The sequence below is a fragment of the Oncorhynchus keta genome, chromosome 4 (assembly GCF_023373465.1).
Source record: "Oncorhynchus keta strain PuntledgeMale-10-30-2019 chromosome 4, Oket_V2, whole genome shotgun sequence".
In the NCBI taxonomy this organism is placed as follows: domain Eukaryota; kingdom Metazoa; phylum Chordata; class Actinopteri; order Salmoniformes; family Salmonidae; genus Oncorhynchus; species Oncorhynchus keta.
In genome coordinates this window covers 16136413-16164055 of record NC_068424.1, presented here as the reverse complement: position 1 = coordinate 16164055, position 27643 = coordinate 16136413, and the positions used below count along the sequence as shown (strand labels likewise).

At 45.5% G+C, this 27643-nt stretch overlaps 1 protein-coding gene across 2 annotated transcripts in view; it reads left to right on the top strand.

Moving 5' to 3' along the window:
- Window positions 1–14829: 14829 nt before the first annotated feature.
- The window catches only part of LOC118376317 (vasoactive intestinal polypeptide receptor 2-like), a 26050-nt gene continuing 13236 nt past the window's right edge, over window positions 14830–27643 (top strand). Inside the window, exons 1-5 of one of the 2 annotated variants that reach the window (XM_052501902.1) lie at window positions 14830–15230; window positions 25314–25412; window positions 25995–26102; window positions 26184–26278; window positions 27577–27643. The exon at window positions 27577–27643 is cut by the window's right edge and continues 31 nt beyond it. In XM_052501902.1, coding sequence (XP_052357862.1) covers window positions 15188–15230; window positions 25314–25412; window positions 25995–26102; window positions 26184–26278; window positions 27577–27643 — 412 coding nt within the window. In that variant the 5' untranslated portion in view covers window positions 14830–15187. Of the gene's footprint in view, window positions 15231–25309; window positions 25413–25994; window positions 26103–26183; window positions 26279–27576 lie in introns of both variants that reach the window. The other variant, XM_052501901.1, reaches the window with a different exon arrangement.

Genomic DNA, 27643 nt, shown 5'->3' with positions numbered 1-27643 from the left:
AGGAGAGGAACCGACTTCGGCAGAAGTTGTGACGTACTCATTTCAGTATGGGGATTCTATTGGAGTATTATACAGTACTGGACAAGGACATGTTTTTCTGTTGAGATAATTTCTTGTTAATTTCTAGCCAGATGTAAAATGTTCCTGTTTTGACTATTTTAATAGAGTGGGTAAGGTCTGCTCTATACTAACTATACTAAATTAGCATGCTGTTAGCTGTGCCATGTGTTTCTGTCTCTCCTCCCTCTCTGCTGTTAGCTGTGCCATGTGTTTCTGTCTCTCCTCCCTCTCTGCTGTTAGCTGTGCCATGTGTTTCTGCCTCTCCTCCCTCTCTGCTGTTAGCTGTGCCATGTGTTTCTGTCTCTCCTCCCTCTCTGCTGTTAGCTGTGCCATGTGTTTCTGTCTCTCCTCCCTCTCTGCTGTTAGCTGTGCCATGTGTTTCTGCCTCTCCTCCCTCTCTGCTGTTAGCTGTGCCATGTGTTTCTGTCTCTCCTCCCTCTCTGCTGTTAGCTGTGCCATGTGTTTCTGTCTCTCCTCCCTCTCTGCTGTTAGCTGTGCCATGTGTTTCTGTCTCTTCTCCCTCTCTGCTGTTAGCTGTGCCATGTGTTTCTGTCTCTTCTCCCTCTCTGCTGTTAGCTGTGCCATGTGTTTCTGCCTCTCCTCCCTCTCTGCTGTTAGCTGTGCCATGTGTTTCTGTCTCTCCTCCCTCTCTGCTGTTAGCTGTGTCATGTGTTTCTGTCTCTTCTCCCTCTCTGCTGTTAGCTGTGCCATGTGTTTCTGCCTCTCCTCCCTCTCTGCTGTTAGCTGTGCCATGTGTTTCTGTCTCTTCTCCCTCTCTGCTGTTAGCTGTGTCATGTGTTTCTGTCTCTTCTCCCTCTCTGCTGTTAGCTGTGCCATGTGTTTCTGTCTCTCCTCCCTCTCTGCTGTTAGCTGTGCCATGTGTTTCTGTCTCTCCTCCCTCTCTGCTGTTAGCTGTGCCATGTGTTTCTGTCTCTTCTCCCTCTCTGCTGTTAGCTGTGCCATGTGTTTCTGTCTCTTCTCCCTCTCTGCTGTTAGCTGTGCCATGTGTTTCTGTCTCTCCTCCCTCTCTGCTGTTAGCTGTGCCATGTGTTTCTGTCTCTTCTCCCTCTCTGCTGTTAGCTGTGCCATGTGTTTCTGTCTCTCCTCCCTCTCTGCTGTTAGCTGTGCCATGTGTTTCTGCCTCTCCTCCCTCTCTGCTGTTAGCTGTGCCATGTGTTTCTGTCTCTTCTCCCTCTCTGCTGTTAGCTGTGCCATGTGTTTCTGTCTCTTCTCCCTCTCTGCTGTTAGCTGTGCCATGTGTTTCTGTCTCTCCTCCCTCTCTGCTGTTAGCTGTGCCATGTGTTTCTGTCTCTCCTCCCTCTCTGCTGTTAGTTGTGCCATGTGTTTCTGTCTCTCCTCCCTCTCTGCTGTTAGCTGTGCCATGTGTTTCTGTCTCTCCTCCCTCTCTGCTGTTAGCTGTGCCATGTGTTTCTGTCTCTCCTCCCTCTCTGCTGTTAGCTGTGCCATGTGTTTCTGTCTCTTCTCCCTCTCTGCTGTTAGCTGTGCCATGTGTTTCTGTCTCTTCTCCCTCTCTGCTGTTAGCTGTGCCATGTGTTTCTGTCTCTCCTCCCTCTCTGCTGTTAGCTGTGCCATGTGTTTCTGTCTCTCCTCCCTCTCTGCTGTTAGCTGTGTCATGTGTTTCTGTCTCTTCTCCCTCTCTGCTGTTAGCTGTGCCATGTGTGTCTGCCTCTCCTCCCTCTCTGCTGTTAGCTGTGCCATGTGTTTCTGTCTCTTCTCCCTCTCTGCTGTTAGCTGTGTCATGTGTTTCTGTCTCTTCTCCCTCTCTGCTGTTAGCTGTGCCATGTGTTTCTGTCTCTCCTCCCTCTCTGCTGTTAGCTGTGCCATGTGTTTCTGTCTCTTCTCCCTCTCTGCTGTTAGCTGTGCCATGTGTTTCTGTCTCTCCTCCCTCTCTGCTGTTAGCTGTGCCATGTGTTTCTGCCTCTCCTCCCTCTCTGCTGTTAGTTGTGCCATGTGTTTCTGCCTCTCCTCCCTCTCTGCTGTTAGCTGTGCCATGTGTTTCTGTCTCTCCTCCCTCTCTGCTGTTAGTTGTGCCATGTGTTTCTGCCTCTCCTCCCTCTCTGCTGTTAGCTGTGCCATGTGTTTCTGTCTCTCCTCCCTCTCTGCTGTTAGCTGTGCCATGCGTTTCTGCCTCTCCTCCCTCTCTGCTGTTAGCTGTGACATGTGTTCCTCTCCCCTTTCCTTCACTACATTTAGCTGTGCCATGTGTTCCTCTCCCCTTTCCTTCACTACATTTAGCTGTGCCATGTGTTCCTCTCCCCTTTCCTTCACTACATTTCGCTGTGCCATGTGTTCCTCTCCCCTTTCCTTCACCACATTTAGCTGTGCCATGTGTTCCTCTCCCTTCTCCTTCACTACATTTAGCTGGGCCCTGTGTTCCTCTCCCTTCTCCTTCACTACATTTAGCTGTGCCATGTGTTCCTCTCCCCTTTCCTTCACTACATTTAGCTGTGCCATGTGTTCCTCTCCCTTCTCCCTCACTACGTCGGAGTGTGTGGACTAGGTCTCTGAGCTCCACCATATCTCTCTCCAGCTCTGTGAATTTGCAGGGCAGTTTGAGGATGAGGTGTGACCAGACACACTCAGGATGGGGGAGTCGTCACAGAGAGAGACCTTTTCCTGATGTGCTCTCTCTTTAATCACGTAAAATTCCTGTTTCCACCTTGGGCCAATACCCTCTCTATTGACATTGGGGAAGTGTGCTCTTATAGCACTGTGCCATGCCCAGGGGAGGGTCTGTGTTAATATAGCACTGTGCCGTGCCCAGGGGAGGGTCTGTGTTAATATAGCACTGTGCCCAGGGGAGGGTATGTGTTAATATAGCACTGTGCCATGCCCAGGGGAGGGTCTGTGTTAATATAGCACTGTGCCCAGGGGAGGGTCTGTGTTAATATAGCACTGTGCCCAGGGGAAGGTCTGTGTTAATATAGCACTGTGCCATGCCCAGGGGAGGGTCTGTGTTAATATAGCACTGTGCCGTGCCCAGGGGAGGGTCTGTGTTAATATAGCACTGTGCCCAGGGGAGGGTCTGTGTTAATATAGCACTGTGCCCTGGGGAGGGTCTGTGTTAATATAGCACTGTGCCCAGGGGAGGGTCTGTGTTAATATAGCACTGTGCCCAGGGGAGGGTCTGTGTTAATATAGCACTGTGCCCAGGGGAGGGTCTGTGTTAATATAGCACTGTGCCCAGGGGAGGGTCTGTGTTAATATAGCACTGTGCCCAGGGGAGGGTCTGTGTTAATATAGCACTGTGCCCAGGGGAGGGTCTGTGTTAATATAGCACTGTGCCCAGGGGAGGGTCTGTGTTAATATAGCACTGTGCCATGCCCAGGGGAGGGTCTGTGTTAATATAGCACTGTGCTGTGCCCAGGGGAGGGTCTGTGTTAATATAGCACTGTGCCCAGGGGAGGGTCTGTGTTAATATAGTACTGTGCCCAGGGGAGGGTCTGTGTTAATATAGCACTGTGCCGTGCCCAGGGGAGGGTCTGTGTTAATATAGCACTGTGCCGTGCCCAGGGGAGGGTCTGTGTTAATATAGTACTGTGCCCAGGGGAGGGTCTGTGTTAATATAGCACTGTGCCCAGGGGAGGGTCTGTGTTAATATAGCACTGTGCCCAGGGGAGGGTCTGTGTTAATATAGCACTGTGCCCAGGGGAGGGTCTGTGTTAATATAGCACTGTGCCCAGGGGAGGGTCTGTGTTAATATAGCACTGTGCCCAGGGGAGGGTCTGTGTTAATATAGCACTGTGCCCAGGGGAGGGTCTGTGTTAATATAGCACTGTGCCCAGGGGAGGGTCTGTGTTAATATAGCGCTGTGCCCAGGGGAGGGTCTGTGTTAATATAGCGCTGTGCCCAGGGGAGGGCCTGTGTTAATATAGCACTGTGCCCAGGGAAGGTCTGTGTTAATATAGCACTGTGCCCAGGGGAGGGTCTGTGTTAATATAGCCCTGTGCCCAGGGGAGGGTCTGTGTTAATATAGCACTGTGCCCAGGGGAGGGTCTGTGTTAATATAGCACTGTGCCCAGGGGAGGGTCTGTGTTAATATAGCACTGTGCCCAGGGGAGGGTCTGTGTTAATATAGCACTGTGCCCAGGGGAGGGTCTGTGTTAATATAGCACTGTGCCCAGGGGAGGGTCTGGTTTATATAGCACTGTGCCCAGGGGAGGGTCTGTGTTAATATAGCACTGTGCCCAGGGGAGGGTCTGTGTTAATATAGCACTGTGCCATGCCCAGGGGAGGGTCTGTGTTAATATAGCACTGTGCTGTGCCCAGGGGAGGGTCTGTGTTAATATAGCACTGTGCCCAGGGGAGGGTCTGTGTTAATATAGTACTGTGCCCAGGGGAGGGTCTGTGTTAATATAGCACTGTGCCGTGCCCAGGGGAGGGTCTGTGTTAATATAGCACTGTGCCGTGCCCAGGGGAGGGTCTGTGTTAATATAGTACTGTGCCCAGGGGAGGGTCTGTGTTAATATAGCACTGTGCCCAGGGGAGGGTCTGTGTTAATATAGCACTGTGCCCAGGGGAGGGTCTGTGTTAATATAGCACTGTGCCCAGGGGAGGGTCTGTGTTAATATAGCACTGTGCCCAGGGGCGGGTCTGTGTTAATATAGCACTGTGCCCAGGGGAGGGTCTGTGTTAATATAGCACTGTGCCCAGGGGAGGGTCTGTGTTAATATAGCACTGTGCCCAGGGGAGGGTCTGTGTTAATATAGCGCTGTGCCCAGGGGAGGGTCTGTGTTAATATAGCGCTGTGCCCAGGGGAGGGCCTGTGTTAATATAGCACTGTGCCCAGGGAAGGTCTGTGTTAATATAGCACTGTGCCCAGGGGAGGGTCTGTGTTAATATAGCACTGTGCCCAGGGGAGGGTCTGTGTTAATATAGCACTGTGCCCAGGGGAGGGTCTGTGTTAATATAGCACTGTGCCCAGGGAGGGTCTGTGTTAATATAGCACTGTGCCCAGGGAGGGTCTGTGTTAATATAGCACTGTGCCCAGGGGAGGGTCTGTGTTAATATAGCACTGTGCCCAGGGGAGGGTCTGGTTTATATAGCACTGTGCGCAGGGGAGGGTCTGTGTTAATATAGCACTGTGCCCAGGGGAGGGTCTGTGTTAATATAGCGCTGTGCCCAGGGGAGGGTCTGTGTTAATATAGAGCTGTGCCCAGGGGAGGGCCTGTGTTAATATAGCACTGTGCCCAGGTAAGGTCTGTGTTAATATAGCACTGTGCCCAGGGGAGGGTCTGTGTTAATATAGCACTGTGCCCAGGGGAGGGTCTGTGTTAATATAGCACTGTGCCCAGGGGAGGGTCTGTGTTAATATAGCACTGTGCCCAGGGGAGGGTCTGTGTTAATATAGCACTGTGCCCAGGGGAGGGTCTGTGTTAATATAGCACTGTGCCCAGGGGAGGGTCTGTGTTAATATAGCACTGTGCCCAGGGGAGGGTCTGGTTTATATAGCACTGTGCCCAGGGGAGGGTCTGTGTTAATATAGCACTGTGCCCAGGGGAGGGTCTGTGTTAATATAGCGCTGTGCCCAGGGGAGGGTCTGTGTTAATATAGCGCTGTGCCCAGGGGAGGGTCTGTGTTAATATAGCGCTGTGCCCAGGGGAGGGTCTGTGTTAATATAGCGCTCTGCCCAGGGGAGGGTCTGTGTTAATATAGCGCTGTGCCCAGGGGAGGGTCTGTGTTAATATAGCGCTCTGCCCAGGGGAGGGTCTGTGTTAATATAGCACTGTGCCCAGGGGAGGGTCTGTGTGGAAAATTACGTTGCTTACGTTCCCCTCTTTTTAGCAGTCAGCAAATAGGGCCTCTGGATTGTCCTTGAGGAGCTTGTTTTGTACTTATTCTGCCCAGGGATATGTTTTATATCGAAGGGGTACTGTACTGTGATGACATCTGCCCAGGGATATGTTTTATATAGAAGGGGTACTGTACTGTGATGACATCTGCCCAGGGATATGTTTTATATCGAAGGGGTACTGTACTGTGATGACATCTGCCCAGGGATATGTTTTATATCGAAGGGGAACTGTACTGTGATGACATCTGCCCAGGGATATGTTTTATATCGAAGGGGTACTGTACTGTGATGACATCTGCCCAGGGATATGTTTTATATAGAAGGGGTACTGTACTGTGATGACATCTGCCCAGGGATATGTTTTATATAGAAGGGGTACTGTACTGTGATGACATCTGCCCAGGGATATGTTTTATATCGAAGGGGTACTGTACTGTGATGACATCTGCCCAGGGATATGTTTTATATAGAAGGGGTACTGTACTGTGATGACATCTGCCCAGGGATATGTTTTATATAGAAGGGGTACTGTACTGTGATGACATCTGCCCAGGGATATGTTTTATATCGAAGGGGTACTGTACTGTGATGACATCTGCCCAGGGATATGTTTTATATCGAAGGGGTACTGTACTGTGATGACATCTGCCCAGGGATATGTTTTATATCGAAGGGGTACTGTACTGTGATGACATCTGCCCAGGGATATGTTTTATATAGAAGGGGTACTGTACTGTGATGACATCTGCACAGGGATATGTTTTATATCGAAGGGGTACTGTACTGTGATGACATCTGCACAGGGATATGTTTTATATCGAAGGGGTACTGTACTGTGATGACATCTGCCCAGGGATATGTTTTATATCGAAGGGGTACTGTACTGTGATGACATCTGCCCAGGGATATGTTTTATATAGAAGGGGTACTGTACTGTGATGACATCTGCACAGGGATATGTTTTATATCGAAGGGGTACTGTACTGTGATGACATCTGCACAGGGATATGTTTTATATAGAAGGGGTACTGTACTGTGATGACATCTGCCCAGGGATATGTTTTATATCGAAGGGGTACTTTACTGTGATGACATCTGCCCAGGGATATGTTTTATATATCGAAGGGGTACTGTACTGTGATGACATCTGCACAGGGATATGTTTTATATCGAAGGGGTACTGTACTGTGATGACATCTGCCCAGGGATATGTTTTATATAGAAGGGGTACTGTACTGTGATGACATCTGCCCAGGGATATGTTTTATATCGAAGGGGTACTTTACTGTGATGACATCTGCCCAGGGATATGTTTTATATAGAAGGGGTACTGTACTGTGATGACATCTGCCCAGGGATATGTTTTATATCGAAGGGGTACTGGACTGTGATGACATCTGCACAGGGATATGTTTTATATCGAAGGGGTACTGTACTGTGATGACATCTGCCCAGGGATATGTTTTATATATCGAAGGGGTACTGTACTGTGATGACATCTGCACAGGGATATGTTTTATATAGAAGGGGTACTGTACTGTGATGACATCTACCCAGGGATATGTTTTATATAGAAGGGGTACTGTACTGTGATGACATCTGCCCAGGGATATGTTTTATATATCGAAGGGGTACTGTACTGTGATGACATCTGCACAGGGATATGTTTTATATATCGAAGGGGTACTGTACTGTGATGACATCTGCCCAGGGATATGTTTTATATATCGAAGGGGTACTGTACTGTGTATAGCTCCCTTCAGTAACCACGAGCACAACCGTTCCTTGATTTTAACTGGCGGCTTTATTCTGTAGTTTTAGTCAGAATTATCACCTTCCGTGAGAACTATAAAGTAAATGAAAAATACAGTTAAGCACACTCTTACGACCTTATCTTACGAGTGACTTATTAGCTTGGTATAACTCTGAAGTGCTTACATACATAACAGTTTAACCGGCGTTATAACAGGTTCAGATTAACACATGAATAAAGGAACAAATACCTCATTGGCTGCTTATTACAGAAGGGAGGAAATCAAACTTCACACTTATTATTCCTGGCATGAATTCACACTTCATCCTAACATACACTCTTCAACCTTTATGAACTACACCCGATGACATGAAAACTTAGCTAACGCAGCGCAGGATTGCCTTCCCTCCAAAGGTGTGTTGCTACAATAAGGATCCCGTTACAACAGTATTAGCTACGTAGTTCCGCTTGTATTATCATTTCCCCCGCACAGCGGACACATAAACAATTCAAACAAAAGACAACGACATAACTTGTAAGTCTAACTGTCAGTTACACTCCCACCAATCACCAGTGATTTCTGTGAAAGGGGTCTGCAGGTTTCTTGATCGGCTTCCAGGAGGGTGACTGTCTTATGGATGGGCCTCTCCAGATAGGTGGGTTTGGTGATGCGTTTACCTCTCTCATCTTCGGTTGAGTCGCTGATCAGTAACTTGAATCTTCTCACCCGGCCATCCTGTCCCGGGTACACTTCTGTAACCTTTGCCAATTTCCACTGGTTGCGTGGTGCAGTATCATCTTGCAAAATGACAATGTCATTAATCCTTGCGTTTCTTCTGTCTTTACTCCATTTCTGTCTGTGTTGGAGGTTTAATGCGTTGAATACGGTTAGCTACAAAGACGTGGAATCTTCTGGCTTCATTGTTGATGTAGCCAAGAACTACCTTCGACTCTGTCCAGAAGTATTCCTGTAGACCTTGTATCTCTAACTCCTTTTTGAGCATGTCACTTGTTCGAACAGCTACCACCGCTGCTGAAAGTTCCAGTCGTGGTATGGTCGTAACCTTGGAAGGGGCGACTCTCGACTTTGCCATAACTAGGGAGCAATGAACTTCTCCTGCGGTGCTGATTGTTCTGAGGTATGAGCACTCTCCATAACCTGAGGTACTAGCGTCGGAGAAGTGATGGAGCTCATAACTCTGCACCTCCTTGAAACTTGATGGCAAGTAGCTTCGTTGGATCCTTACTTCAGACAAGTTTTGTAGACCTTGGAGCCAGAATTCCCACTGGGAACGTAGGTCATCTGGAAGGGGGTCATCCCAGTCGATTCTGTCACGACACATCCGCTGCAAGATCTGCTTCCCCACCAGGACAAAGGGTGCCACAAACCCAAGCGGATCATATACAGAGGCTACTGTAGACAACACTCCTCTTCTTGTGAGTGGGCGTTCCTTGACAACTACTCTAAACTGGAACTCGTCTGATGCGACACACCACAGTACACCAAGCGCTCTCTCCATGTGTGGTTCACCCAGAGCCATATCCAGGTCTTTGGCACCCTTGGCACGTTCTTCCTTGGGAATTGTGGCTATAACTTCCTTGCTGTTAGAGATAAACTTGTGCAACCGAAGTTTGCCGATGCTGCAAAGCTCTCTTGCTTCTTTCCCCAGCTGGGCCGCTTCAGCTTCAGACGATACGCTCGTCAACCCATCATCAACATAAAAGTTCCTTTCTATGAACTGGATAGACTTCTCGCTGAAGCTTCCTCGTCCTTCGGCAGTAAGATGTTTGAGACCATAGTTGGCGCAACCAGGAGATGAAGCTGCGCCGAACAAGTGGACCTTCATACGATACGCTGAGGGTTGAGACTCTAGATCTCCGTTCTCCCACCAAAGGAACCGTAGATAATCTTGGTCTTCTGCTTTCACATGAAACTGGTGGAACATGCACTCTACGTCACACATGATTGCAACTGGACCCTTACGAAAACGACAAAGGATGCCCAGCAATGTGTTTGTCAACTCTGGACCGGTAAGGAGATGATCATTCAAGGACGTCTCTCGAAACTTAGCTGAGCAGTCAAAGACGACTCGTATCTTCCCAGGCTTTTGTGGGTGATAAACTCCATGGTGCGGGATATACCATGCTGGATGCTTGTTAATTTCCTCTTTAGAGACCTTCTCAGCATCTCCACAAGCTATAGTCTCTTCCATGAATGCTGTGTAGTCCTTGTAGTACTGCTTGTCTCTCCTTAGGCTCCTTTCCAGGCACTTGAGTCGGTGAACTGCACATGTTTTATTGTTCGGCAGATTGGGTCTTTCTTCCTTAAACGGCAGCGGCATCTCATAATGTCCATTGTCCTTACGTCTGATGCCCTCTTTCATTTTCTTCAGGAACCGGATATCCTCTTGAGATATGAGGTCCTCTTCTGCAGGTCTCTCTTTGAAGTCAGATTCAAGCGTCTTGATAATGTCCAGTGTTGTGATTACCTCTCTTACACTTGTTCTACAAACATAGTGTACTTGATTTGTGAGGTTGGAAGAAGATTGAAGGCTTGGCATCACCTGTCTAAAGATAACCCGATGACTCACTCCAATAGGGTCGCCATAGTCGATACATGGATTTCCATAGCCGACTATGCTCCAGCCAAGATCTGTTCTCTGAGCAAAGGCTGATTTCCCTTACCAGACACAATTTCTCTTGGAAGGAGAGCCTGGGAGCAGTTGTAGCCAATTAAGAGACCGACATCACAGCTCTGTTGAGGAGCAATCTCCTCTGCAATGTGTTCAAGATGAGACCATGCTCTTGCAGTCTCTGGAGTAGGAATATGATCTCTGTTTGCAGGAATAAACTCTCTCGAGTAGGTCGTTGGCAGAGGGATTTTCTTCTCCAAGTAAAACCCTCTAACCTGCAAACCAGACAGCTTCTGGCAGGGCACAGTGGTATTTCTTGAAGCCATTGTAGAGAGTTTCAGTTGGACTGGCTCCTTCCTTGTATTGAGAGCCTTTGTTGTCTCTTCAAGGATAAAAGTGGTGTCGCTCTGGGTGTCAAGAAGTGCATACACAAGAACTTCACGATCTGGCTCACTTGTGGTTGACACCCATACTGGAATGATTGTGGAGGTGTGAGTGTGAATGTCCCTTACGACTCTGTTAGATATGGCCTCACTTGACGCTCTTGTCCCCTTATCTTGTGAGGTCTTCCTATCCCTTAACCTTTCTTTAGTACGATCTTCGTGCAGGCAGGATGGATGCCTCCTCTGACACGTGTCGCAGGTGTTCCTGTTATCACAATCTTTCGATCGATGCCCAGGCCTTAAACAGCCAAAGCACAATTTATTCTCTTGAACAAACTTCTGTCGCTCTGCGGTGGGCTTATCCATGAACTTCCAGCATTTGTGGAGACTGTGACCTGACTTCTCACAGAAGACACAACTAGTAACAGTATCTTTCTCATCAGAGTTAGTTGCTAATACCCTTGCTCCGGGGTTTTGAATCCTTGGCGTCTTAAGTTTCCCATCTTCACTTGGTTTCAAAGCATGAAGGGATGTTACAGGATTGCAAGCAATCTTGGCTTCTCTTGTGAGAAACTTCACAAACTGACTGAAGCTAGGAAAGATCTCCGTTTCTTCTAAGATGTCTGTGACCTTTCTATTCCATCTTGAAGTTAGCCAATCTGGAAGTTTAGCGAGGATCTTTTGGTTTTCATTACAGTCATTAAGCACCTCCAGGCCCTTATTCTGAGACATAGCAGCTTCACAGCTGCGAAGAAAGTCTACAAGGTCTCTAAGTTCAAGACTGTCCTTGGATCCTATCGTAGGCCATGCATTGAGCTTATCTCTGAAAGACTTGGCGATGAAGAATTTGTTTCCGTACCTTTCTTCAAGAATGGTCCAAGCAGCATGGTAGGCTGATTCTGTTCCTAACATAAAGTAACTTTCGATGGCTTTCTTGGCAGGCCCACCGACATATTTTCTTAAGTAATATATCTTCTCAGTTGTTGGTATGTTCTTCCTGTCTATCAGAGTCTGAAAAGAGACCTTCCAGTCAGTGTACGAGAGAGGCTCTCCATTGAATGTTACTGGTTCTGGTATGGGGAGGTGGCTTTCACTGATTGATTCCGCTAGTAACCTGAACATGGTCTTGGTGCCATCTTCTTGCTGTGTGCTTGTCACAACATGTTGTGGTGAGAGACTGTGAAATGAGCCACTTCTGTGCGTGACTTCTTTCATAGATTTGCAGTTAGAGAGTAGTTCTCTCTTCTCGTCCTCTGAGTTTTCATCTTGCTCATACACTTGCATTTGCGCCTTGGCAGCATTTAGTTTCTTGAGCACTTCTAGGTGCTCTAACTCTCTACGCTTGTCTTCTAGTGTCCTTCGTCTGGCAGCATTTTCTACCTCTAACTTGACTCGCAGCCTAGCTTCTTCTAAGCTGCGTTTCACAGCCTCAGCTTCTTGCTCCGCTGTCCTCTTCTTATCTTCATCTTCGAGTCGCTGAAGCTCTTCTAGTTGGCGTTCTTGCTTAACCATTACTTCTAAAGCTGTTTGGTTAGCAGCAACTTCCGCCGCAGCCTCTTGTCTCTTGACAGATGACACGCTTGAGCATCTGGAGTTGACCTTTGAGTTGTTTTGAGACTGGGAGGAAGCACTTGAGGGCTGATAGTTGAGACTTGACTTATGTGAGAGTTCGGACATGCACAAGGAATTGCTGTCCTTCCAGTGCAACTCTATCTGGTTACTTTGACCTTCTCCCTGCCTTTTAAATGACACCTTACAGTCTTGATAATAGACATTGTAACTGCTTCACAAGTATCAACTCTGCGTCGTATATCGTTGTCGGGAATGTCGATTTGACGCAAATTTACATAGACACGGTTTAGCTCTGTAGAGGTATGGCTAATCTTGTTTAAGAGGTCTTCTAGTAGGTCTTCAGAGCAACAACCTGTCAGTGACAGTTTTGCTTCCTTTACCAGAGCCTTCCACTTCTCATAGCTGACCCTGAAACGTTGTTCGAGCTGTCTCCACCTTTCGTCACGCAGTTCTCTGCCCTTTTCAGTTAACCTGCGGACCCTCTCACCTTTTCGTGGCTCTTGTTGTGCTACCTCTTCCTGCTGCTCTGTTTGTTCTGATGAAGGCTCGAAGTTTGCGAGATGTTGCTGCAGCTGCTCAACTTGACCCACCCCATCTCTATCACCTTTAGTGAAACTACCTCTTTCTGACATTCTAAATCAAGTCAAATCAATTCTAGCTAAGGTTTGGATAAGTGAGTAGGTAATTTATACTCTAATTCACTGTAATTTATACCTCAGTACGTGGTATAAACATGTATAATGCTTGAAACAAAGGCTTGAACAAACACCTTACCAAACAATTACACTATTAACTTACAGGTGAAAATAGAATTAATAGGTGTACGCTGACCCTTAATGTTTGTGACTATATATATATATATTTAGTAAGTATCAAATAATATTTTTCAGTAATACACATACCAGCGACACATTAAGATAGAAAGAGCAAATGCATAATACCAGAGTCTTTATGAAATAGACAACTATCTCCAGTCCTTACGAATTGTAATCTTAAAGTCTCTTATTAGCTGTTCAGAAGGCTAGGACCACCTTCAAACACCTTGACATGTACTTGCGTGTCTGACTTTCCTGTTAGTCTTGACCTTATGTTGCCTCACGATGCTTCCTTATGTGGAGATTTTCTTCTAAGTTTGCAGGTAGATGCAAAACTCTTATCTGGCAGATGACAGGGTCTACCAGGATTTGGGAATCTTGTAGACGTTTTACAGCTGGATGAGATTCTTCTTTCTCTCTTGCTCGTGAAGAGCATTGAGTTCTCACTATAGCTCCCTTCAGTAACCACGAGCACAACCGTTCCTTGATTTTAACTGGCGGCTTTATTCTGTAGTTTTAGTCAGAATTATCACCTTCCGTGAGAACTATAAAGTAAATGAAAAATACAGTTAAGCACACTCTTACAACCTTATCTTACGAGTGACTTATTAGCTTGGTATAACTCTGAAGTGCTTACATACATAACAGTTTAACCGGCGTTATAACAGGTTCAGATTAACACATGAATAAAGGAACAAATACCTCATTGGCTGCTTATTACAGAAGGGAGGAAATCAAACTTCACACTTATTATTCCTGGCATGAATTCACACTTCATCCTAACATACACTCTTCAACCTTTATGAACTACACCCGATGACATGAAAACTTAGCTAACGCAGCGCAGGATTGCCTTCCCTCCAAAGGTGTGTTGCTACAATAAGGATCCCCGTTACAACAGTATTAGCTACGTAGTTCCGCTTGTATTATCATTTCCCCGCACAGCGGACACATAAACAATTCAAACAAAAGACAACGACATAACTTGTAAGTCTAACTGTCAGTTACACTGTGATGACATCTGCACAGGGATATGCCATGGAGCAGGGGACTGACATCAAAGGCCTCTGCATTTTGGGGGGTACTGTACTGTGATGACATCTGCACAGGGACATGTTTTATATCGAAGGGGTGCTGTACTGTGTTGACACCTGCACAGGGATATGCCATGGAGCAGGGGACTGACATCAAAGGCCTCTGCATTTTGGGGGGTACTGTACTGTGATGACATCTGCACAGGGATATGCCATGGAGCAGGGGACTGACATCAAAGGCCTCTGCATTTGGTTCTGGGAGGCTGTGAAACTCTCTTGCCAGAGATTTCACACATCTCACTTCACACTTCAGTGCTAATTGAAGTTGCAGCCAGGTCAGTTCTGTCCTAGCAGCTTGGTAGTTTAGTAGACTATTTACTTCGCTTTATATAAGAAAATGACCTAGAGATTATTGAACGTCACTCAGTCAGTTTTGTTTTGATGGTGTTTCCAGGTTTCCGCTGTGTTTCTTATGCAGGTTTTGGTTTGTTAGAAGTTTTTTCTTGCTAGTCCTTGGTAGTAAGAATCCATTCAGGTAATTCGTCCAAAATCAAGGTTTTAGGAATGGGATTTGGATTGAAGATTTTGATGTAGAGGTTGTATAAATCCTGGTGAAAAAGAATCTACGTTCATCTACATTTATCCAACTCTAATTGTATTTAATTTAGCAGAAAGGTGTGGATCGAGGCTGATGGACAGAGGTGATGGAAGCCGCACCCAGTGCTATAAGTTAATGGGGAAGAGAGATCTGTTGTCACAAACCGCCCTCACAGCTTCTTTGGCCCCAACTGCCTCTCCACCTTTCCAGTCATCTCCTTATTTTTCTTAGTCTCCCTGCTTTTCTCTTTTTCCCTCTTTCTCTCCATACCTGTAGCCGACCAACAGCTGTTTGGATGTTTTATTTTTGCATTTACAAACTGTTGTTATTTTCTTCGCCAACACCAACAGCTTTATAAACATTATGGATGTGAGTTTTTCAGGGTGAAATATTCTCGGGGCTCTGCCCTCGCGCTAACCGTAAGAGTGACCACATGAGTTCAGCTGGGTGAGACAAGACCCCCACGGTGCACATCGGAGTAGCCTACTACCAGCTCATGTGCTGCCTGCTACCATGGAGCGGTCATGGGTCGGTCTGCTGCTCCTCCCGCTCTGCCTTTTACTTACGGTGAGTAGACTAATTGAACAGGCAACACTTGTCATCTATAACCTTTCAGTAATCATGCATGTTTATAAGTGTGTGTGGGTTTACGGTTGTGTGTGTGAGACAGACCTTCATATTCCTAGAGAGCTGGAGGCTCATTCAGAATTGTATGTGTAAGTATGAGACTAGATGTAGACAAACTGTGGTTTATCGATCTTTCTCAAATAATCCCAAATATGATTTAAATTTCAAATCAAGACTGGTCTCTTAGAATAGTTGATACCCAGCTAACAACAAACGTTCCCACAACTTTAGAGAATGTTCCCTTAAGAGTCGCATTAGGTCATAGGAATGTTCCAGCAATGTGCAAGGAATGTTTCCAAGAGACCATTCCCTTAATGTCAAATATAACTTACCCAGAATGTGGTTACCATGTTCTCAGCACTAAAGAAACAAATGTTCTAGACACATTTCATGTGTCCAGTTTCATGTGTCCAACGTCCCACCAAACATACATAGAACATGGTTGCCATGTTCCTAAGAACGTAGGATATGAATGTTCTAGACATGTTAAATGAGAACGCTGCAAGAACATCCATGTGTCCTGTTTTCTGTGGGTTGGGAGAATATTCCATCAACGTCCCACCAAACATACACAGAACATGTAAATATGATTTATCCATCTTTATTATCATAATGTCTAAAGATTTCTCCTCCTTCATACATTTCTGGAACTTTGACTATGTGCCATTGAGCACGACCCCCAGATGCTTTTTCAGGTTTGATGTGGTGTTTGCATTTCTCTGTCTCCTCAATTAACTCAAAATAATGGGAGCATTTCCACTCAGAAAGGTTAAGCGGGGTAACATGATTTTGGACTTTAAAATAGCCTATTGGAAGCGAGTTAACCTACAGCATGAATGCCATTAGCATGAGAAAAAGCTTTAAACACACCGGTAGAGATATGCTTCTGGTCCTTCTGTAGCTCAGTTGGTAGAGCATGGCGCTTGTAACGCCAGGGTAGTGGGTTCGATTCCCGGGACCACCCATACGTAGAATGTATGCACACATGACTGTAAGTCGCTTTGGATAAAAGCGTCTGCTAAATGGCATATATTATATTATATTAAAGTAATATACAGCTTACTTGACAAGGTAAATGTAATAATATTACTATATTTGAAGACAGTATTACTCCGTTACTCGTCCCAAGGGGTTCTGTTGCAATTAGTATTTTTTTCCACATTTTTTCCAAGATGTTCCAGATGGAAATCCAATGAAGAGAGCAGATGTGATTCCTTATCAGTGACACATTTGTTCTACATGGTATATGCAGTGCTTCATTTCAGCTGGATCCTGACAGAACAGAATGAGATTCACTTTCTATGATCTCTCTCCCTCTGCTCTGATAGACATGAGCCGGCAACTCTCATCTCTCCAGAGTTGCACTTCATCATTTATTTCCTTATAGAGTCATAGCTGTTTGAAGGGTTCTGGAGGAACTGCAGCAACCCTGATACATTGATATGCATTTGCCAAAGTTATATAATTACTGCTGTCTGTTAAATAAATTAAATAATTCAGAATAGCCTACTACACCATGAGAAGGCCTATAATTTAGACACAGAGGATCGTTAGCTTATTTTTTAAATAGCCTAGCTGTGGATTGTAGCCCAATAACAAGGAATAGCCTACAATCGGGAACACATGGCAAATCTGTCAGTGAAAAAACAGCATGCAGACAAAACAGGCCTTTTTCAATCAAGAGAAAACACAGGTTGGAAAGGAAATGGCTCCTGCTGAAAAGACTGTGCTGTAGGCTACCAAAATATTTAATCAACTTCCAAATATTGTTTTACAAAGTAAAACATAGGGCGGCGCATAACAGGCACAGCGTCGTCCTTGTTAGGGGTTTGGCCGGGGGAGGCCGTCATTGTAAATAAGAATTTGTTCTTAACTGACTTATCTAAATAAATAAAGGTTAAATAAATCAAATAAAAAAATTACCCGAACTAACGGAGGAAAACAGTCAAACAGGGAACAAGAATCAGGTGAATCCTGTCTGTGTGTTGCTGAGCATCCATGGGAAATGGGTCAGGTGTGTGTGTGTGTGTGTGTGTGTGTGTGTGTGTGTGTGTGTGTGTGTGTGTGTGTGTGTGTGTGTGTGTGTGTGTGTGTGTGTGTGTGTGTGTGTGTGTGTGTGTGTGTGTGTGTGTGTGTGTGTGTGTGTGTGTGTGTGTGTATTTATTTATTTATTTCACCTTTATTTAACCAGGTAGGCAAGTTGAGAACAAGTTCTCATTTACAATTGCGACCTGGCCAAGATAAAGCAAAGCAGTTCGACACATACAACAACACAGAGTTACATCTGGAGTAAAACAAACATACAGTCAATAATACAGTATAAACAAGTCTATATACAATGTGAGCAAATGAGGTGAGAAGGGAGGTAAAGGCAAAAAAGGCCATGGTGGCAAAGTAAATACAATATAGCAAGTAAAACACTGGAATGGTAGTTTTGCAATGGAAGAATAGTAGAAATAAAAACAATGGGGTGCAAAGGAGCAAAATAAATGAATGAATTAAATACAGTTGGGAAAGAGGTAGTTGTTTGGGCTAAATTATAGGTGGGCTATGTACAGGTGCAGTAATTTGTGCTTGGTGCTTAAAGCTAGTGAGGGAGATAAGTGTTTCCAGTTTCAGAGATTTTTGTAGTTCGTTCCAGTCATTGGCAGCAGAGAACTGGAAGGAGAGGCAGCCAAAGAAAGAATTGGTTTTGGGGGTGACTAGAGAGATATACCTGCTGGAGCGTGTGCTACAGGTGGGAGATGCTATGGTGACCAGCGAGCTGAGATAAGGGGGAACTTTACCTAGCAGGGTCTTGTAGATGACATGGAGCCAGTGGGTTTGGTGACGAGTATGAAGCGAGGGCCAGCCAACGAGAGCGTACAGGTCGCAATGGTGGGTAGTATATGGGGCTTTGGTGACAAAACGGATTGCACTGTGATAGACTGCATCCAATTTGTTGAGTAGGGTATTGGAGGCTATTTTGTAAATGACATGGTCAAAGTCGAAGATTTGTTGGATGGTCAGTTTTACAAGGGTATGTTTGGCAGCGTGAGTGAAGGATGCTTTGTTGCGAAATAGGAAGCCAATTCTAGATTTAACTTTGGATTGGAGATGTTTGATATGGGTCTGGAAGGAGAGTTTACAGTCTAACCAGACACCTAAGTATTTGTAGTTGTCCACGTATTCTAAGTCAGAGCCGTCCAGAGTAGTGATGTTGGACAGGCAGGTAGGTGACACACTGAACTCTATCAGAGAAGTAGTTGGTGAACCAGGCGAGGCAATCATTTGAGAAACCAAGGCTGTCGAGTCTGCCGATGAGGATGTGGTGATTGACAGAGTCGAAAGCCTTGGCCAGATCAATGAATGCGGCTGCACAGTAATGATTCTTATCGATGGCGGTTAAGATATCGTTTAGGACCTTGAGCGTGGCTGAGGTGCACCCATGACCAGCTCTGAAACCAGATTGCATAGCAGAGAAGGTATGGTGAGATTCGAAATGGTCGATAATCTGTTTGTTGACTTGGCTTTCGAAGACCTTAGAAAGGCATGGTAGGATAGATATAGGTCTGTAGCAGTTTGGGTCAAGAGTGTCCCCCTTTGAAGAGGGGATGACCGCAGCTGCTTTCCAATCTTTGGGAATCTCAGACGACACGAAAGAGAGGTTGAACAGGCTAGTAATAGGGGTGGCAACAATTTCGGCAGATAATTTTAGAAAGAAAGGGTCCAGATTGTCTAGCCCGGCTGATTTGTAGGGGTCCAGATTTTGCAGCTCTTTCAGAACATCAGCTGAATGGATTTGGGAGAAGGAGAAATGGGGAAGGCTTGGGCGAGTTGCTGTTGGGGGTGCAGTGCTGTTGACCGGGGTAGGAGTACCCAGGTGGAAAGCATGGCCAGCCGTAGAAAAATGCTTATTGAAATTCTCAATTATGGTGGATTTATCAGTGGTGACAGTGTTTCCTATCTTCAGTGCAGTGGGCAGCTGGGAGGAGGTGTTCTTATTCTCCATGGACTTTACAGTGTCCCAGAACTTTTTTGAGTTAGTGTTGCAGGAAGCAAATTTCTGCTTGAAAAAGCTAGCCTTGGCTTTTCTAACTGCCTGTGTATAATGGTTTCTAGCTTCCCTGAACAGCTGCATATCACGGGGGCTGTTCGATGCTAATGCAGAACACCATAGGATGTTTTTGTGTTGGTTAAGGGCAGTCAGGTCTGGGGAGAACCAAGGGCTATATCTGTTCCTGGTTCTAAATTTCTTGAATGGGGCATGTTTATTTAAGATGGTTAGGAAGGCATTTAAAAAAAATATCCAGGCATCCTCTACTGACGGGATGAGATCAATATCCTTCCAGGATACCCCGGCCAGGTCGATTAGAAAGGCCTGCTCGCTGAAGTGTTTCAGGGAGCGTTTTACAGTGATGAGTGGAGGTCGTTTGACCGCTGACCCATTACGGATTAAGGCAATGAGGCAGTGATCTCTGAGATCTTGGTTGAAGACAGCAGAGGTGTATTTAGAGGGGAAGTTGGTTAGGATGATATCTATGAGGGTGCCCGTGTTTAAGGCTTTGGGGAGGTACCTGGTAGGTTCATTGATCATTTGTGTGAGATTGAGGGCATCAAGTTTAGATTGTAGGATGGCTGGGGTGTTAAGCATGTTCCAGTTTAGGTCGCCTAGCAGCACGAGCTCTGAAGATAGATGGGGGGCAATCAGTTCACATATGGTGTCCAGAGCACAGTTGGGGGCAGAGGGTGGTCTATAGCAGGCGGCAACGTCAAGAGACTTGTTTTTAGAGAGGTGGATTTTTAAAAGTAGAAGTTCAAATTGTTTGGGTACAGACCTGGATAGTAGGACAGAACTCTGCAGGCTATCTTTGCAGTAGATTGCAACACCGCCCCCTTTGGCAGTTCTATCTTGTCTGAAAATGTTGTAGTTTGGAATTAAAATTTCTGAATTTTTGGTGGTCTTCCTAAGCCAGGATTCAGACACAGCTAGAACATCCGGGTTGGCATAGTGTGCTAAAGCAGTGAATAGAACTAACTTAGGGAGGAGGCTTCTAATGTTAACATGCATGAAACCAAGGCTATTACGGTTACAGAAGTCGTCAAAAGAGAGCGCCTGGGGAATAGGAGTGGAGCTAGGCACTGCAGGGCCTGGATTCACCTCTACATCGCCAGAGGAACATACGAGGAGTAGAATAAGGGTGCGGCTAAAAGCAATAAGAATTGGTCGTCTAGAACGTCTGGTACAGAGAGTAAAAGGAGGTTTCTGGGGGCGATAAAATAGCATCAAGGTATAATGTACAGACAAAGGTATGGTAGGATGTGAATACAGTGCATGTAAACCTAGGTATTGAGTGATGAAGAGAGAGATATTGTCTCTAGAAACATCATTGAAACCAGGAGATGTCATTGCATGTGTGGGTGGTGGAACTAATAGGTTGGATAAGGTATAGTGAGCAGGACTAGAGGCTCTACAGTGAAATAAGCCAATAAACACTAGCCAGAACAGCAATGGACAAGACATATTGACATTAAGGAGAGGCATGCTTAGTCGAGTGATCAAAGGGTCCAGTGAGTGGAGAGGTTGGTTGGGGGTCACGGCGATTTAGACAGCTAGCCAGGCCATCGGTAGCAAGCTAGCATAGGATGGAGGTCTGTTGTTAGCCACCTCTTGCGTTCCGTCAGTAGATTAGTGGGATTCCGTGTGGTAGAGGGGATTAATCCAAATCACACAACAACAACACAAATAAAAACAATAGATATAGTTTTAGAGGCCCAAGAAGAAAACATAATAATAATAAAAATTAATAAATTGTCCGATTGTCTATTCAGATAGCAGCTGGTATGACAGCTAACGGTTAGCAGGCCACAGATGGGCGTTCAGGTAACGTCGCGAGGGAGGAGCCAGCCGGATAGATTTTCGAGCTAAAGGATAGCTGATGACCACAAACCGTGCTTAGCTGAATACTAACGATTTGCCAGTAAAGAAGCTAACTAGCTTCTGAACTAGCTTCTGATTAGCTTCTGGGCTAGCTTCTGGCTAGCTCCTGGCTAGCTTCTGGCTAGCTCCTGGCTAGCTTCTGGCTAGATTCTTGGAGGATTACAGATTTGAGGTAAATAATACTTTTTTTATAAATATAAATTGGTGAGGCGGGTTGCAGGAGAGTGTTTTGAAGATGAGTTGATGGAAAATAAAAATAAAGTGTATGTGAAAAAAGTTGTAAATATATATATATACAGGACACGACAAGACGAGGACAAAAGACGTCTGAACTGCTATGCCATCTTGGTTGTGTGTGTGTGTGTGTGTGTGTGTGTGTGTGTGTGTTATATTTTTCCTTATTTTTTTAATCTATATTTTTTTAATGATTATTTAATTTAAAAAAATGTTTTACAGGTGTTGTGCCTGAGGGCTTCCTTCCTCTCTATAAAAGGTCCCAGGAGGAGCACCAGAGATAACTGGTACCCACTGGATCTTTCTCTTTCTCTCTCTCACACACAGCATCGGGACATTGAGAACTGGATGTAAATATATATCATAAAGACGTGTCATATTATAGGGTGTTAAGTGTCTCCAGGTCTAATTGGCAGTGGTGAGATGATGTGTGATTGATTGAGACGGTAACAAGGAAGTGTGTGGTTGATTGAGACGGTCATGAGGCGATGTATTATTGGTTGTTTGTGTTCTTAGCTCCAAAAGGAACACAGCTCCTCTGAGGATGTGGACGATGCTGGGGAGGGGTTGAGGAGTATAAACACAGTGACAGTCCTGAACTGTGGCCAAGCGAAGCTGCTATTTCACAATAGAAACAAAACAGACCACCCAGCTGAACCTCACTCACACACACACGCATGACATACGCACGCACACACACAATACAAGCATATAAACACCACACACAGTTTCTGCTGGTCTGTGAGTAAATATCCTAAAGCCTGCAGGTCAGAAGACATATGTAGTGTCTGTGTGAAGGAGGGTGGGGGGGGGATCATGATTAGTACCCAATGTCTTTAACCCTCTGCACCAGTAGTTCCCAAAGTTTTTATAGTCCCGTTCCCCTTCAAACATTCAACCTCCAGCTGCGTACCCCCTCTAGCACCAGGGTCAGCCCACTCTCAAATGTTGTTTTTTGCCATCATTGTAAGCCTGCCACACAAACACTATACATTGCATTCATTAAACATAAGAATGAGTGTTAGTTTTTGACACATCCCGGCTCATGGGAAGTGACAAAGAGCTCTTATAAGACCAGGGCACAAATAATAATATAATAATAATCAATAATTTTGCTCTTTATCTAGCCATCTTACATATAAAACATTTTGTTCATCAAAAATTGTGAATAACTTACCACAGGTTAATGAGAAGGGTGTGCTTGAAAGGATGCACATAACTGCAATGTTGGGTTGTATTGGAGAGCATCTCAGTCTTAAATAATTTTCCACACACAGTCTGTGCCTGTATTTATTTATGCTAGTGAGGGCTGAGAACCCACTCTCACATAGGTACGTGGTCACAAAGGGCATCAGTGTCTTAACAGCACGATTTGCCAAGGCAGGATACTCTGAGCGCAGCCCTATCCAGAAATCTGGCAGTGGCTTCTGATTCAATTCAATTTTCACAGAACTGCTTGTTGCAATTTCGAGGAGGCTCTCTTGTTCAGACATTGGTAAGTGGACTGGAGGCAGGGCATGAAAGGGATAACGAGAATCCAGTTGTTTGAGTCGTCCGTTTCGAGAAAGTACATTTACATTACATTTACATTTACATTTAAGTCATTTAGCAGACGCTCTTATCCAGAGCGACTTACAAAAGTACCTGTGTAATAGTGCACCCAACTCACTCAGGTGCTTCGCTATATCTTATTTGACATTGTCCATAAGCATGAGTTCATTTGCACACAAACAAATCATACAATTATGGAAAGACCTGTGTGTTGTCCTTATTAATGCAGACAGAAAAGAGCTCCAACGTCTGAATCATAGCCTCAATTTTGTCCCGCACATTGAATATTGTTGTGGAAGAGTCCCTGTAATCCTAGATTCAGATCATTCAGGCGAGAAAAAACATCACCCAGATAGGCCAGTCATGTGAGAAACTCATCATCAGGCAACCGGTCAGGCAAGTGAAAATTTTGGTCAATAAATTTAAGCTCGTCTCTCAATTATAAAAACGTGTCAATATTTTGCCCCTTGATAACCAGTTGTAAAAGCGTTACATGGTCGCTGCCCATATCATTGCATAATGCAGAAAATACACGAGAGTTCAGGGGCAGTCAACCATTTTCACTGTAGCGTACAAAACATCTTTCAAGCTGTCAGGCATTCCCTTGGCAGCAATAGCCTCTCATTGGATGCTGCAGTGTACTCAAGTGGCGTCATGAGCAACTGCTTGCACGCACATTACCACTCCACTATGTCATGGCTTTTACACCATCAGTACAGATACCAACACATCTTGACCACCAAAGTCAATTTGTTGTCACAAAGCTGTCCAGTACCTTTTTTTAAAACAATTTTTTCTCCTCTTGTCTCATCACTGCAACTCCCGTACGGGCTCGGGAGAGGCGAAGGTCAAGAGCCATGCGTCCTCTGAAACACAACCCAACCAAGCTGCACTGCTTCTTGACACAACGCACATCCAACCCGGAAGCCAGCCGCACCAATGTGTCAGAGGAAACACCTTACACCGAACGACCTGGTCAGCGTGCACTGCGCCCGGCCCGCCACAGGAGTCACAATGAGACAACAATATCCCTGCTGGCCAAACCCTCCCTAATCCAGACAACGCTGGGCCAATTGTGCGTTGCCCCATGGACCTCCTGGTCGCGGCCGGGAGCCTGGACTCGAACCCAGAATCTCTGGTGGCACAGCTAGTACTACGATGCAATGCCTTAGACCACTGCGCCACCCGGGAGGCCCTGCTGTCCAGTACTTTAATAATATCCTCTCATGTTGTCCTGGTTTCCAGTGGTTTACTGAAGAGGATGTCTTCCTTCATTGACCCCCTATAAACGTAACGGACATATACCAGGAGCTGTGCCAGGCCCCCCACGTCTGTTGACTCATCCAGATGTAACGCATATTAATTCACTGGCTTTTATGCGAAGCAGCAATTGTTTCAAAACATCTCCTGCCATGTCACTGATGCGTCGTGAAACAGTGTTGTTTGATGAAGTCATTGTCTGTGTAGTTTTTTGGGCCTTTCCCCCCAGCATTGTTCCAGCCATATCCACGGCAGCAGGAATAATTAAGTCCTCCACAATAGTATGGGGCTTGTCTGTCCTAGCCACTCGGTAGCTCACCATAAGATGCTTCTAGCCCCTTATTAATGGTATCTGTTGCTTTTATACATGTCTTACTACTTGAAATGTGCCTTTTTTCTCGCTCAAAAAACTCCTGTAGCTTATTTTTCAAATGGTCATTATGTTACTAAATGTCTGCGCAAGAGTGAAGGTTTCCCGCGAGAGAGTAGCGGTTAATGTGATTGGATGTTAATTATTTGACTAGGCTACCTGTATTTGATAATGTGTTGTTATATCGCTGAACACTTGATGGTTTAATTTTATTTTGGGCAGTGAAATGAGGCTACTCAGGTGAGAGAAAAAAACTCACCCAAATGTATAGCCCCCATTGGTAAATATAAATGGACTGTTTGAAAATGTGAAGATTTATTTTTAAACGTTTTTTATTATTTTATTTATTTTAAAAAGTGAATCACACTTTTATTTGGCGTACCCCCGACGGCATTGAGCGTACCCCAGTTTGGGAATACCTGCTCTACAAATAGTGAGCTATATCTAACGGAATGAAAGAATCTCTCTCTGTCTCCCTCTTTCTTTGTATATTTCCACCTCCCTATACCGCCCCTCTCTCTTTCCACCCTCCTGTCTCTCTCCATCTCTCACAGTGTTTCTCCTCTGTTCCAATATTCCTAATTGTACAGACAATATGGAGAGGGGATGAGGAGAGGAGACGAGGAGAGGAGGCAGTAAAGACCGTTGAGACACTGACTGTTTTTCTACTTCCTCTCTGTCCAGGAAGTCAGCGGGAGAAATCCCACATGTCACTTCATCTGGGAGCTGCAGAGGGCGGAGCTAGAGTGTCACAATCAGCTGGAGAAACAATCCCTAGAGCCTCCCGGTAGACATGCATGCACGCACGCACACAAGTACACACACACACACACACACACACACACACACACACACACACACACACACACACACACACACACACACACACACACACACACACACACACACACACACACACACACACACACACACAGAAACCTGACCCATTTCCTATAGATGCTCAGCAACACAGACAGAATTCCCCTGATTTTTCTGACTGTAGAGCCAACAAAATACCCAGCTAACAATTCTAGGGAGAAAGAACATTTTTGTAATGTTACCCATATGTGAAGATTTATTTTCCCTTAATGTTTGAGTGTCCAGTTTTCTGTTATTTAGGGGAACTACTATGTTTTAAAGTTTGGATAACATTCCCTTAATGTCAAACAGAACTTATCATACACACACACACACACACACACACACACACACACACACACACACACACACACACACACACACACACACACACACACACACACACACACACACACTTAAACAAACGTACACAAGTCAGACATGCATGCTTGTGTGTGTGTGTGTGTGTGTGTGTGTGTGTGTGTGTGTGTGTGTGTGTGTGTGTGTGTAGGATGTGGTGGTCTATGGGACAACATCTCATGCTGGGCCCCAGCAGCAGTAGGGGAAGAGGTGACTCTCTCCTGCCCCCCTGCTCTCACACACCTCTTCGGACGACATGGTAAACACACATCCATCCCTCCATCATTCCATTGACCATACTTTACATCGTCCTTATATTGCTGTTTATTCTCTCTGTTAGGTACCTTTAGTAGGAACTGTACTGAGGCTGGCTGGTCTGACATCTACCCCAGCATCAGCACGGTCTGCTGGTCCAGCGACAACAAACCTAACAAGGTAGTTCTGCCACAGCAACTCCAAAGTTAGTAACCCAACATGGTGCAGGAACTGTGACCGCTGAACCAGAACGGACTCCACTAAATCACTACAGAGTCAGACACTGCACTGAGCTGGAACAGGTTATTCAGTCAGTTGTGCCTCAGATGGAATCTTCTCCTTTGTCTGCTTGGGTTATTGGGTAAAGGAGCCAAGGAAAAGTACTTTTCGAAACCCACTAAACATTTCATGTTTCTCATCCCCTACCTCTGATTGTTCCCTGTGTGCCAGAGTAGAGAGTCATAGGGCATACTTGGCCTGTCCAGGTGGTGTGTCTCTGTTGTATGACAGCCTCTATGGTTGAGTGAGTCCAGACCCTCTCACGTGTTCCATTGAGATTCCACAGTCAGAGGAGAGGATTCTGTCTGGGTTCCATTCCTTCCATCTCTGTAGAGAAGAGTCTGGACTGTCTCTCTCCCAGAGGAGGTTCCGGGGTCAAGGTCAGGGGTCAGATGTGAAAGTTAAGTGCTCACTTTTTGGGATAAAATACAAAGCACATAGTTAGGGTTAGAACAGTTTATTATTGTGTGTGTGTGTGTGTGTGTGTGTGTGTGTGTGTGTGTGTGTGTGTGTGTGTGTGTGTGTGTGTGTGTGTGTGTGTGTGTGTGTGTGTGTGTGTGTGTGTGTGTGTGTGTGTGTCTGAGTCTGATGGTGTCTCAGACTAGGGGAATGTTGTTTATAAGAATGAGAGGGTGATGGGGAGGAGAATGATGAAGAGTAGACAGACTGATACACATACAAACACACACTCACACACACACACTAGCTGCTGTTATTCCCCAACCTCTTGTGATTATAACATCTATGAGAGGGCAGGAGGAATTCATGCAGGGTTGAAGCACCAATTTGTAAGTCGCTCTGGATAAGAGCGTCTGCTAAATGACGTAAATGTAAATGTAAATGTAAGCAAAGCATCGCAGTTGCAACCATGTATCTGTTGCATCCCAAACTGGTTGGGAAATAAGTTATTGAGGAGACACAGACTATTTTGACGACAGTAATGATTTTTACTGGGAATCCAGAATGTACTCCTATGTGTGCCAGTGTGTGTGTGGTCCTTGCAGTAGCTGGTGCGTTGCAATATGTGTGTGTGTACATGACAGAGTGTGTGTATGCGTGTGTGTGTGTGTGTGTGTGTGTGTGTGTGTGTGTGTGTGTGTGTGTGTGTGTGTGTGTGTGTGTGTGTGTGTGTGTGTGTGTGTGTGTGTGTGTGTGTGTGTGTGTGTGTGTGTGTGTGTGTGTTTGTTTGACTCAACCAGCTGCTGTTCTACTCAGTGGTGAAGACTCTGTACACTCTGGGCCACAGCCTCTCAATTATTGCTCTCG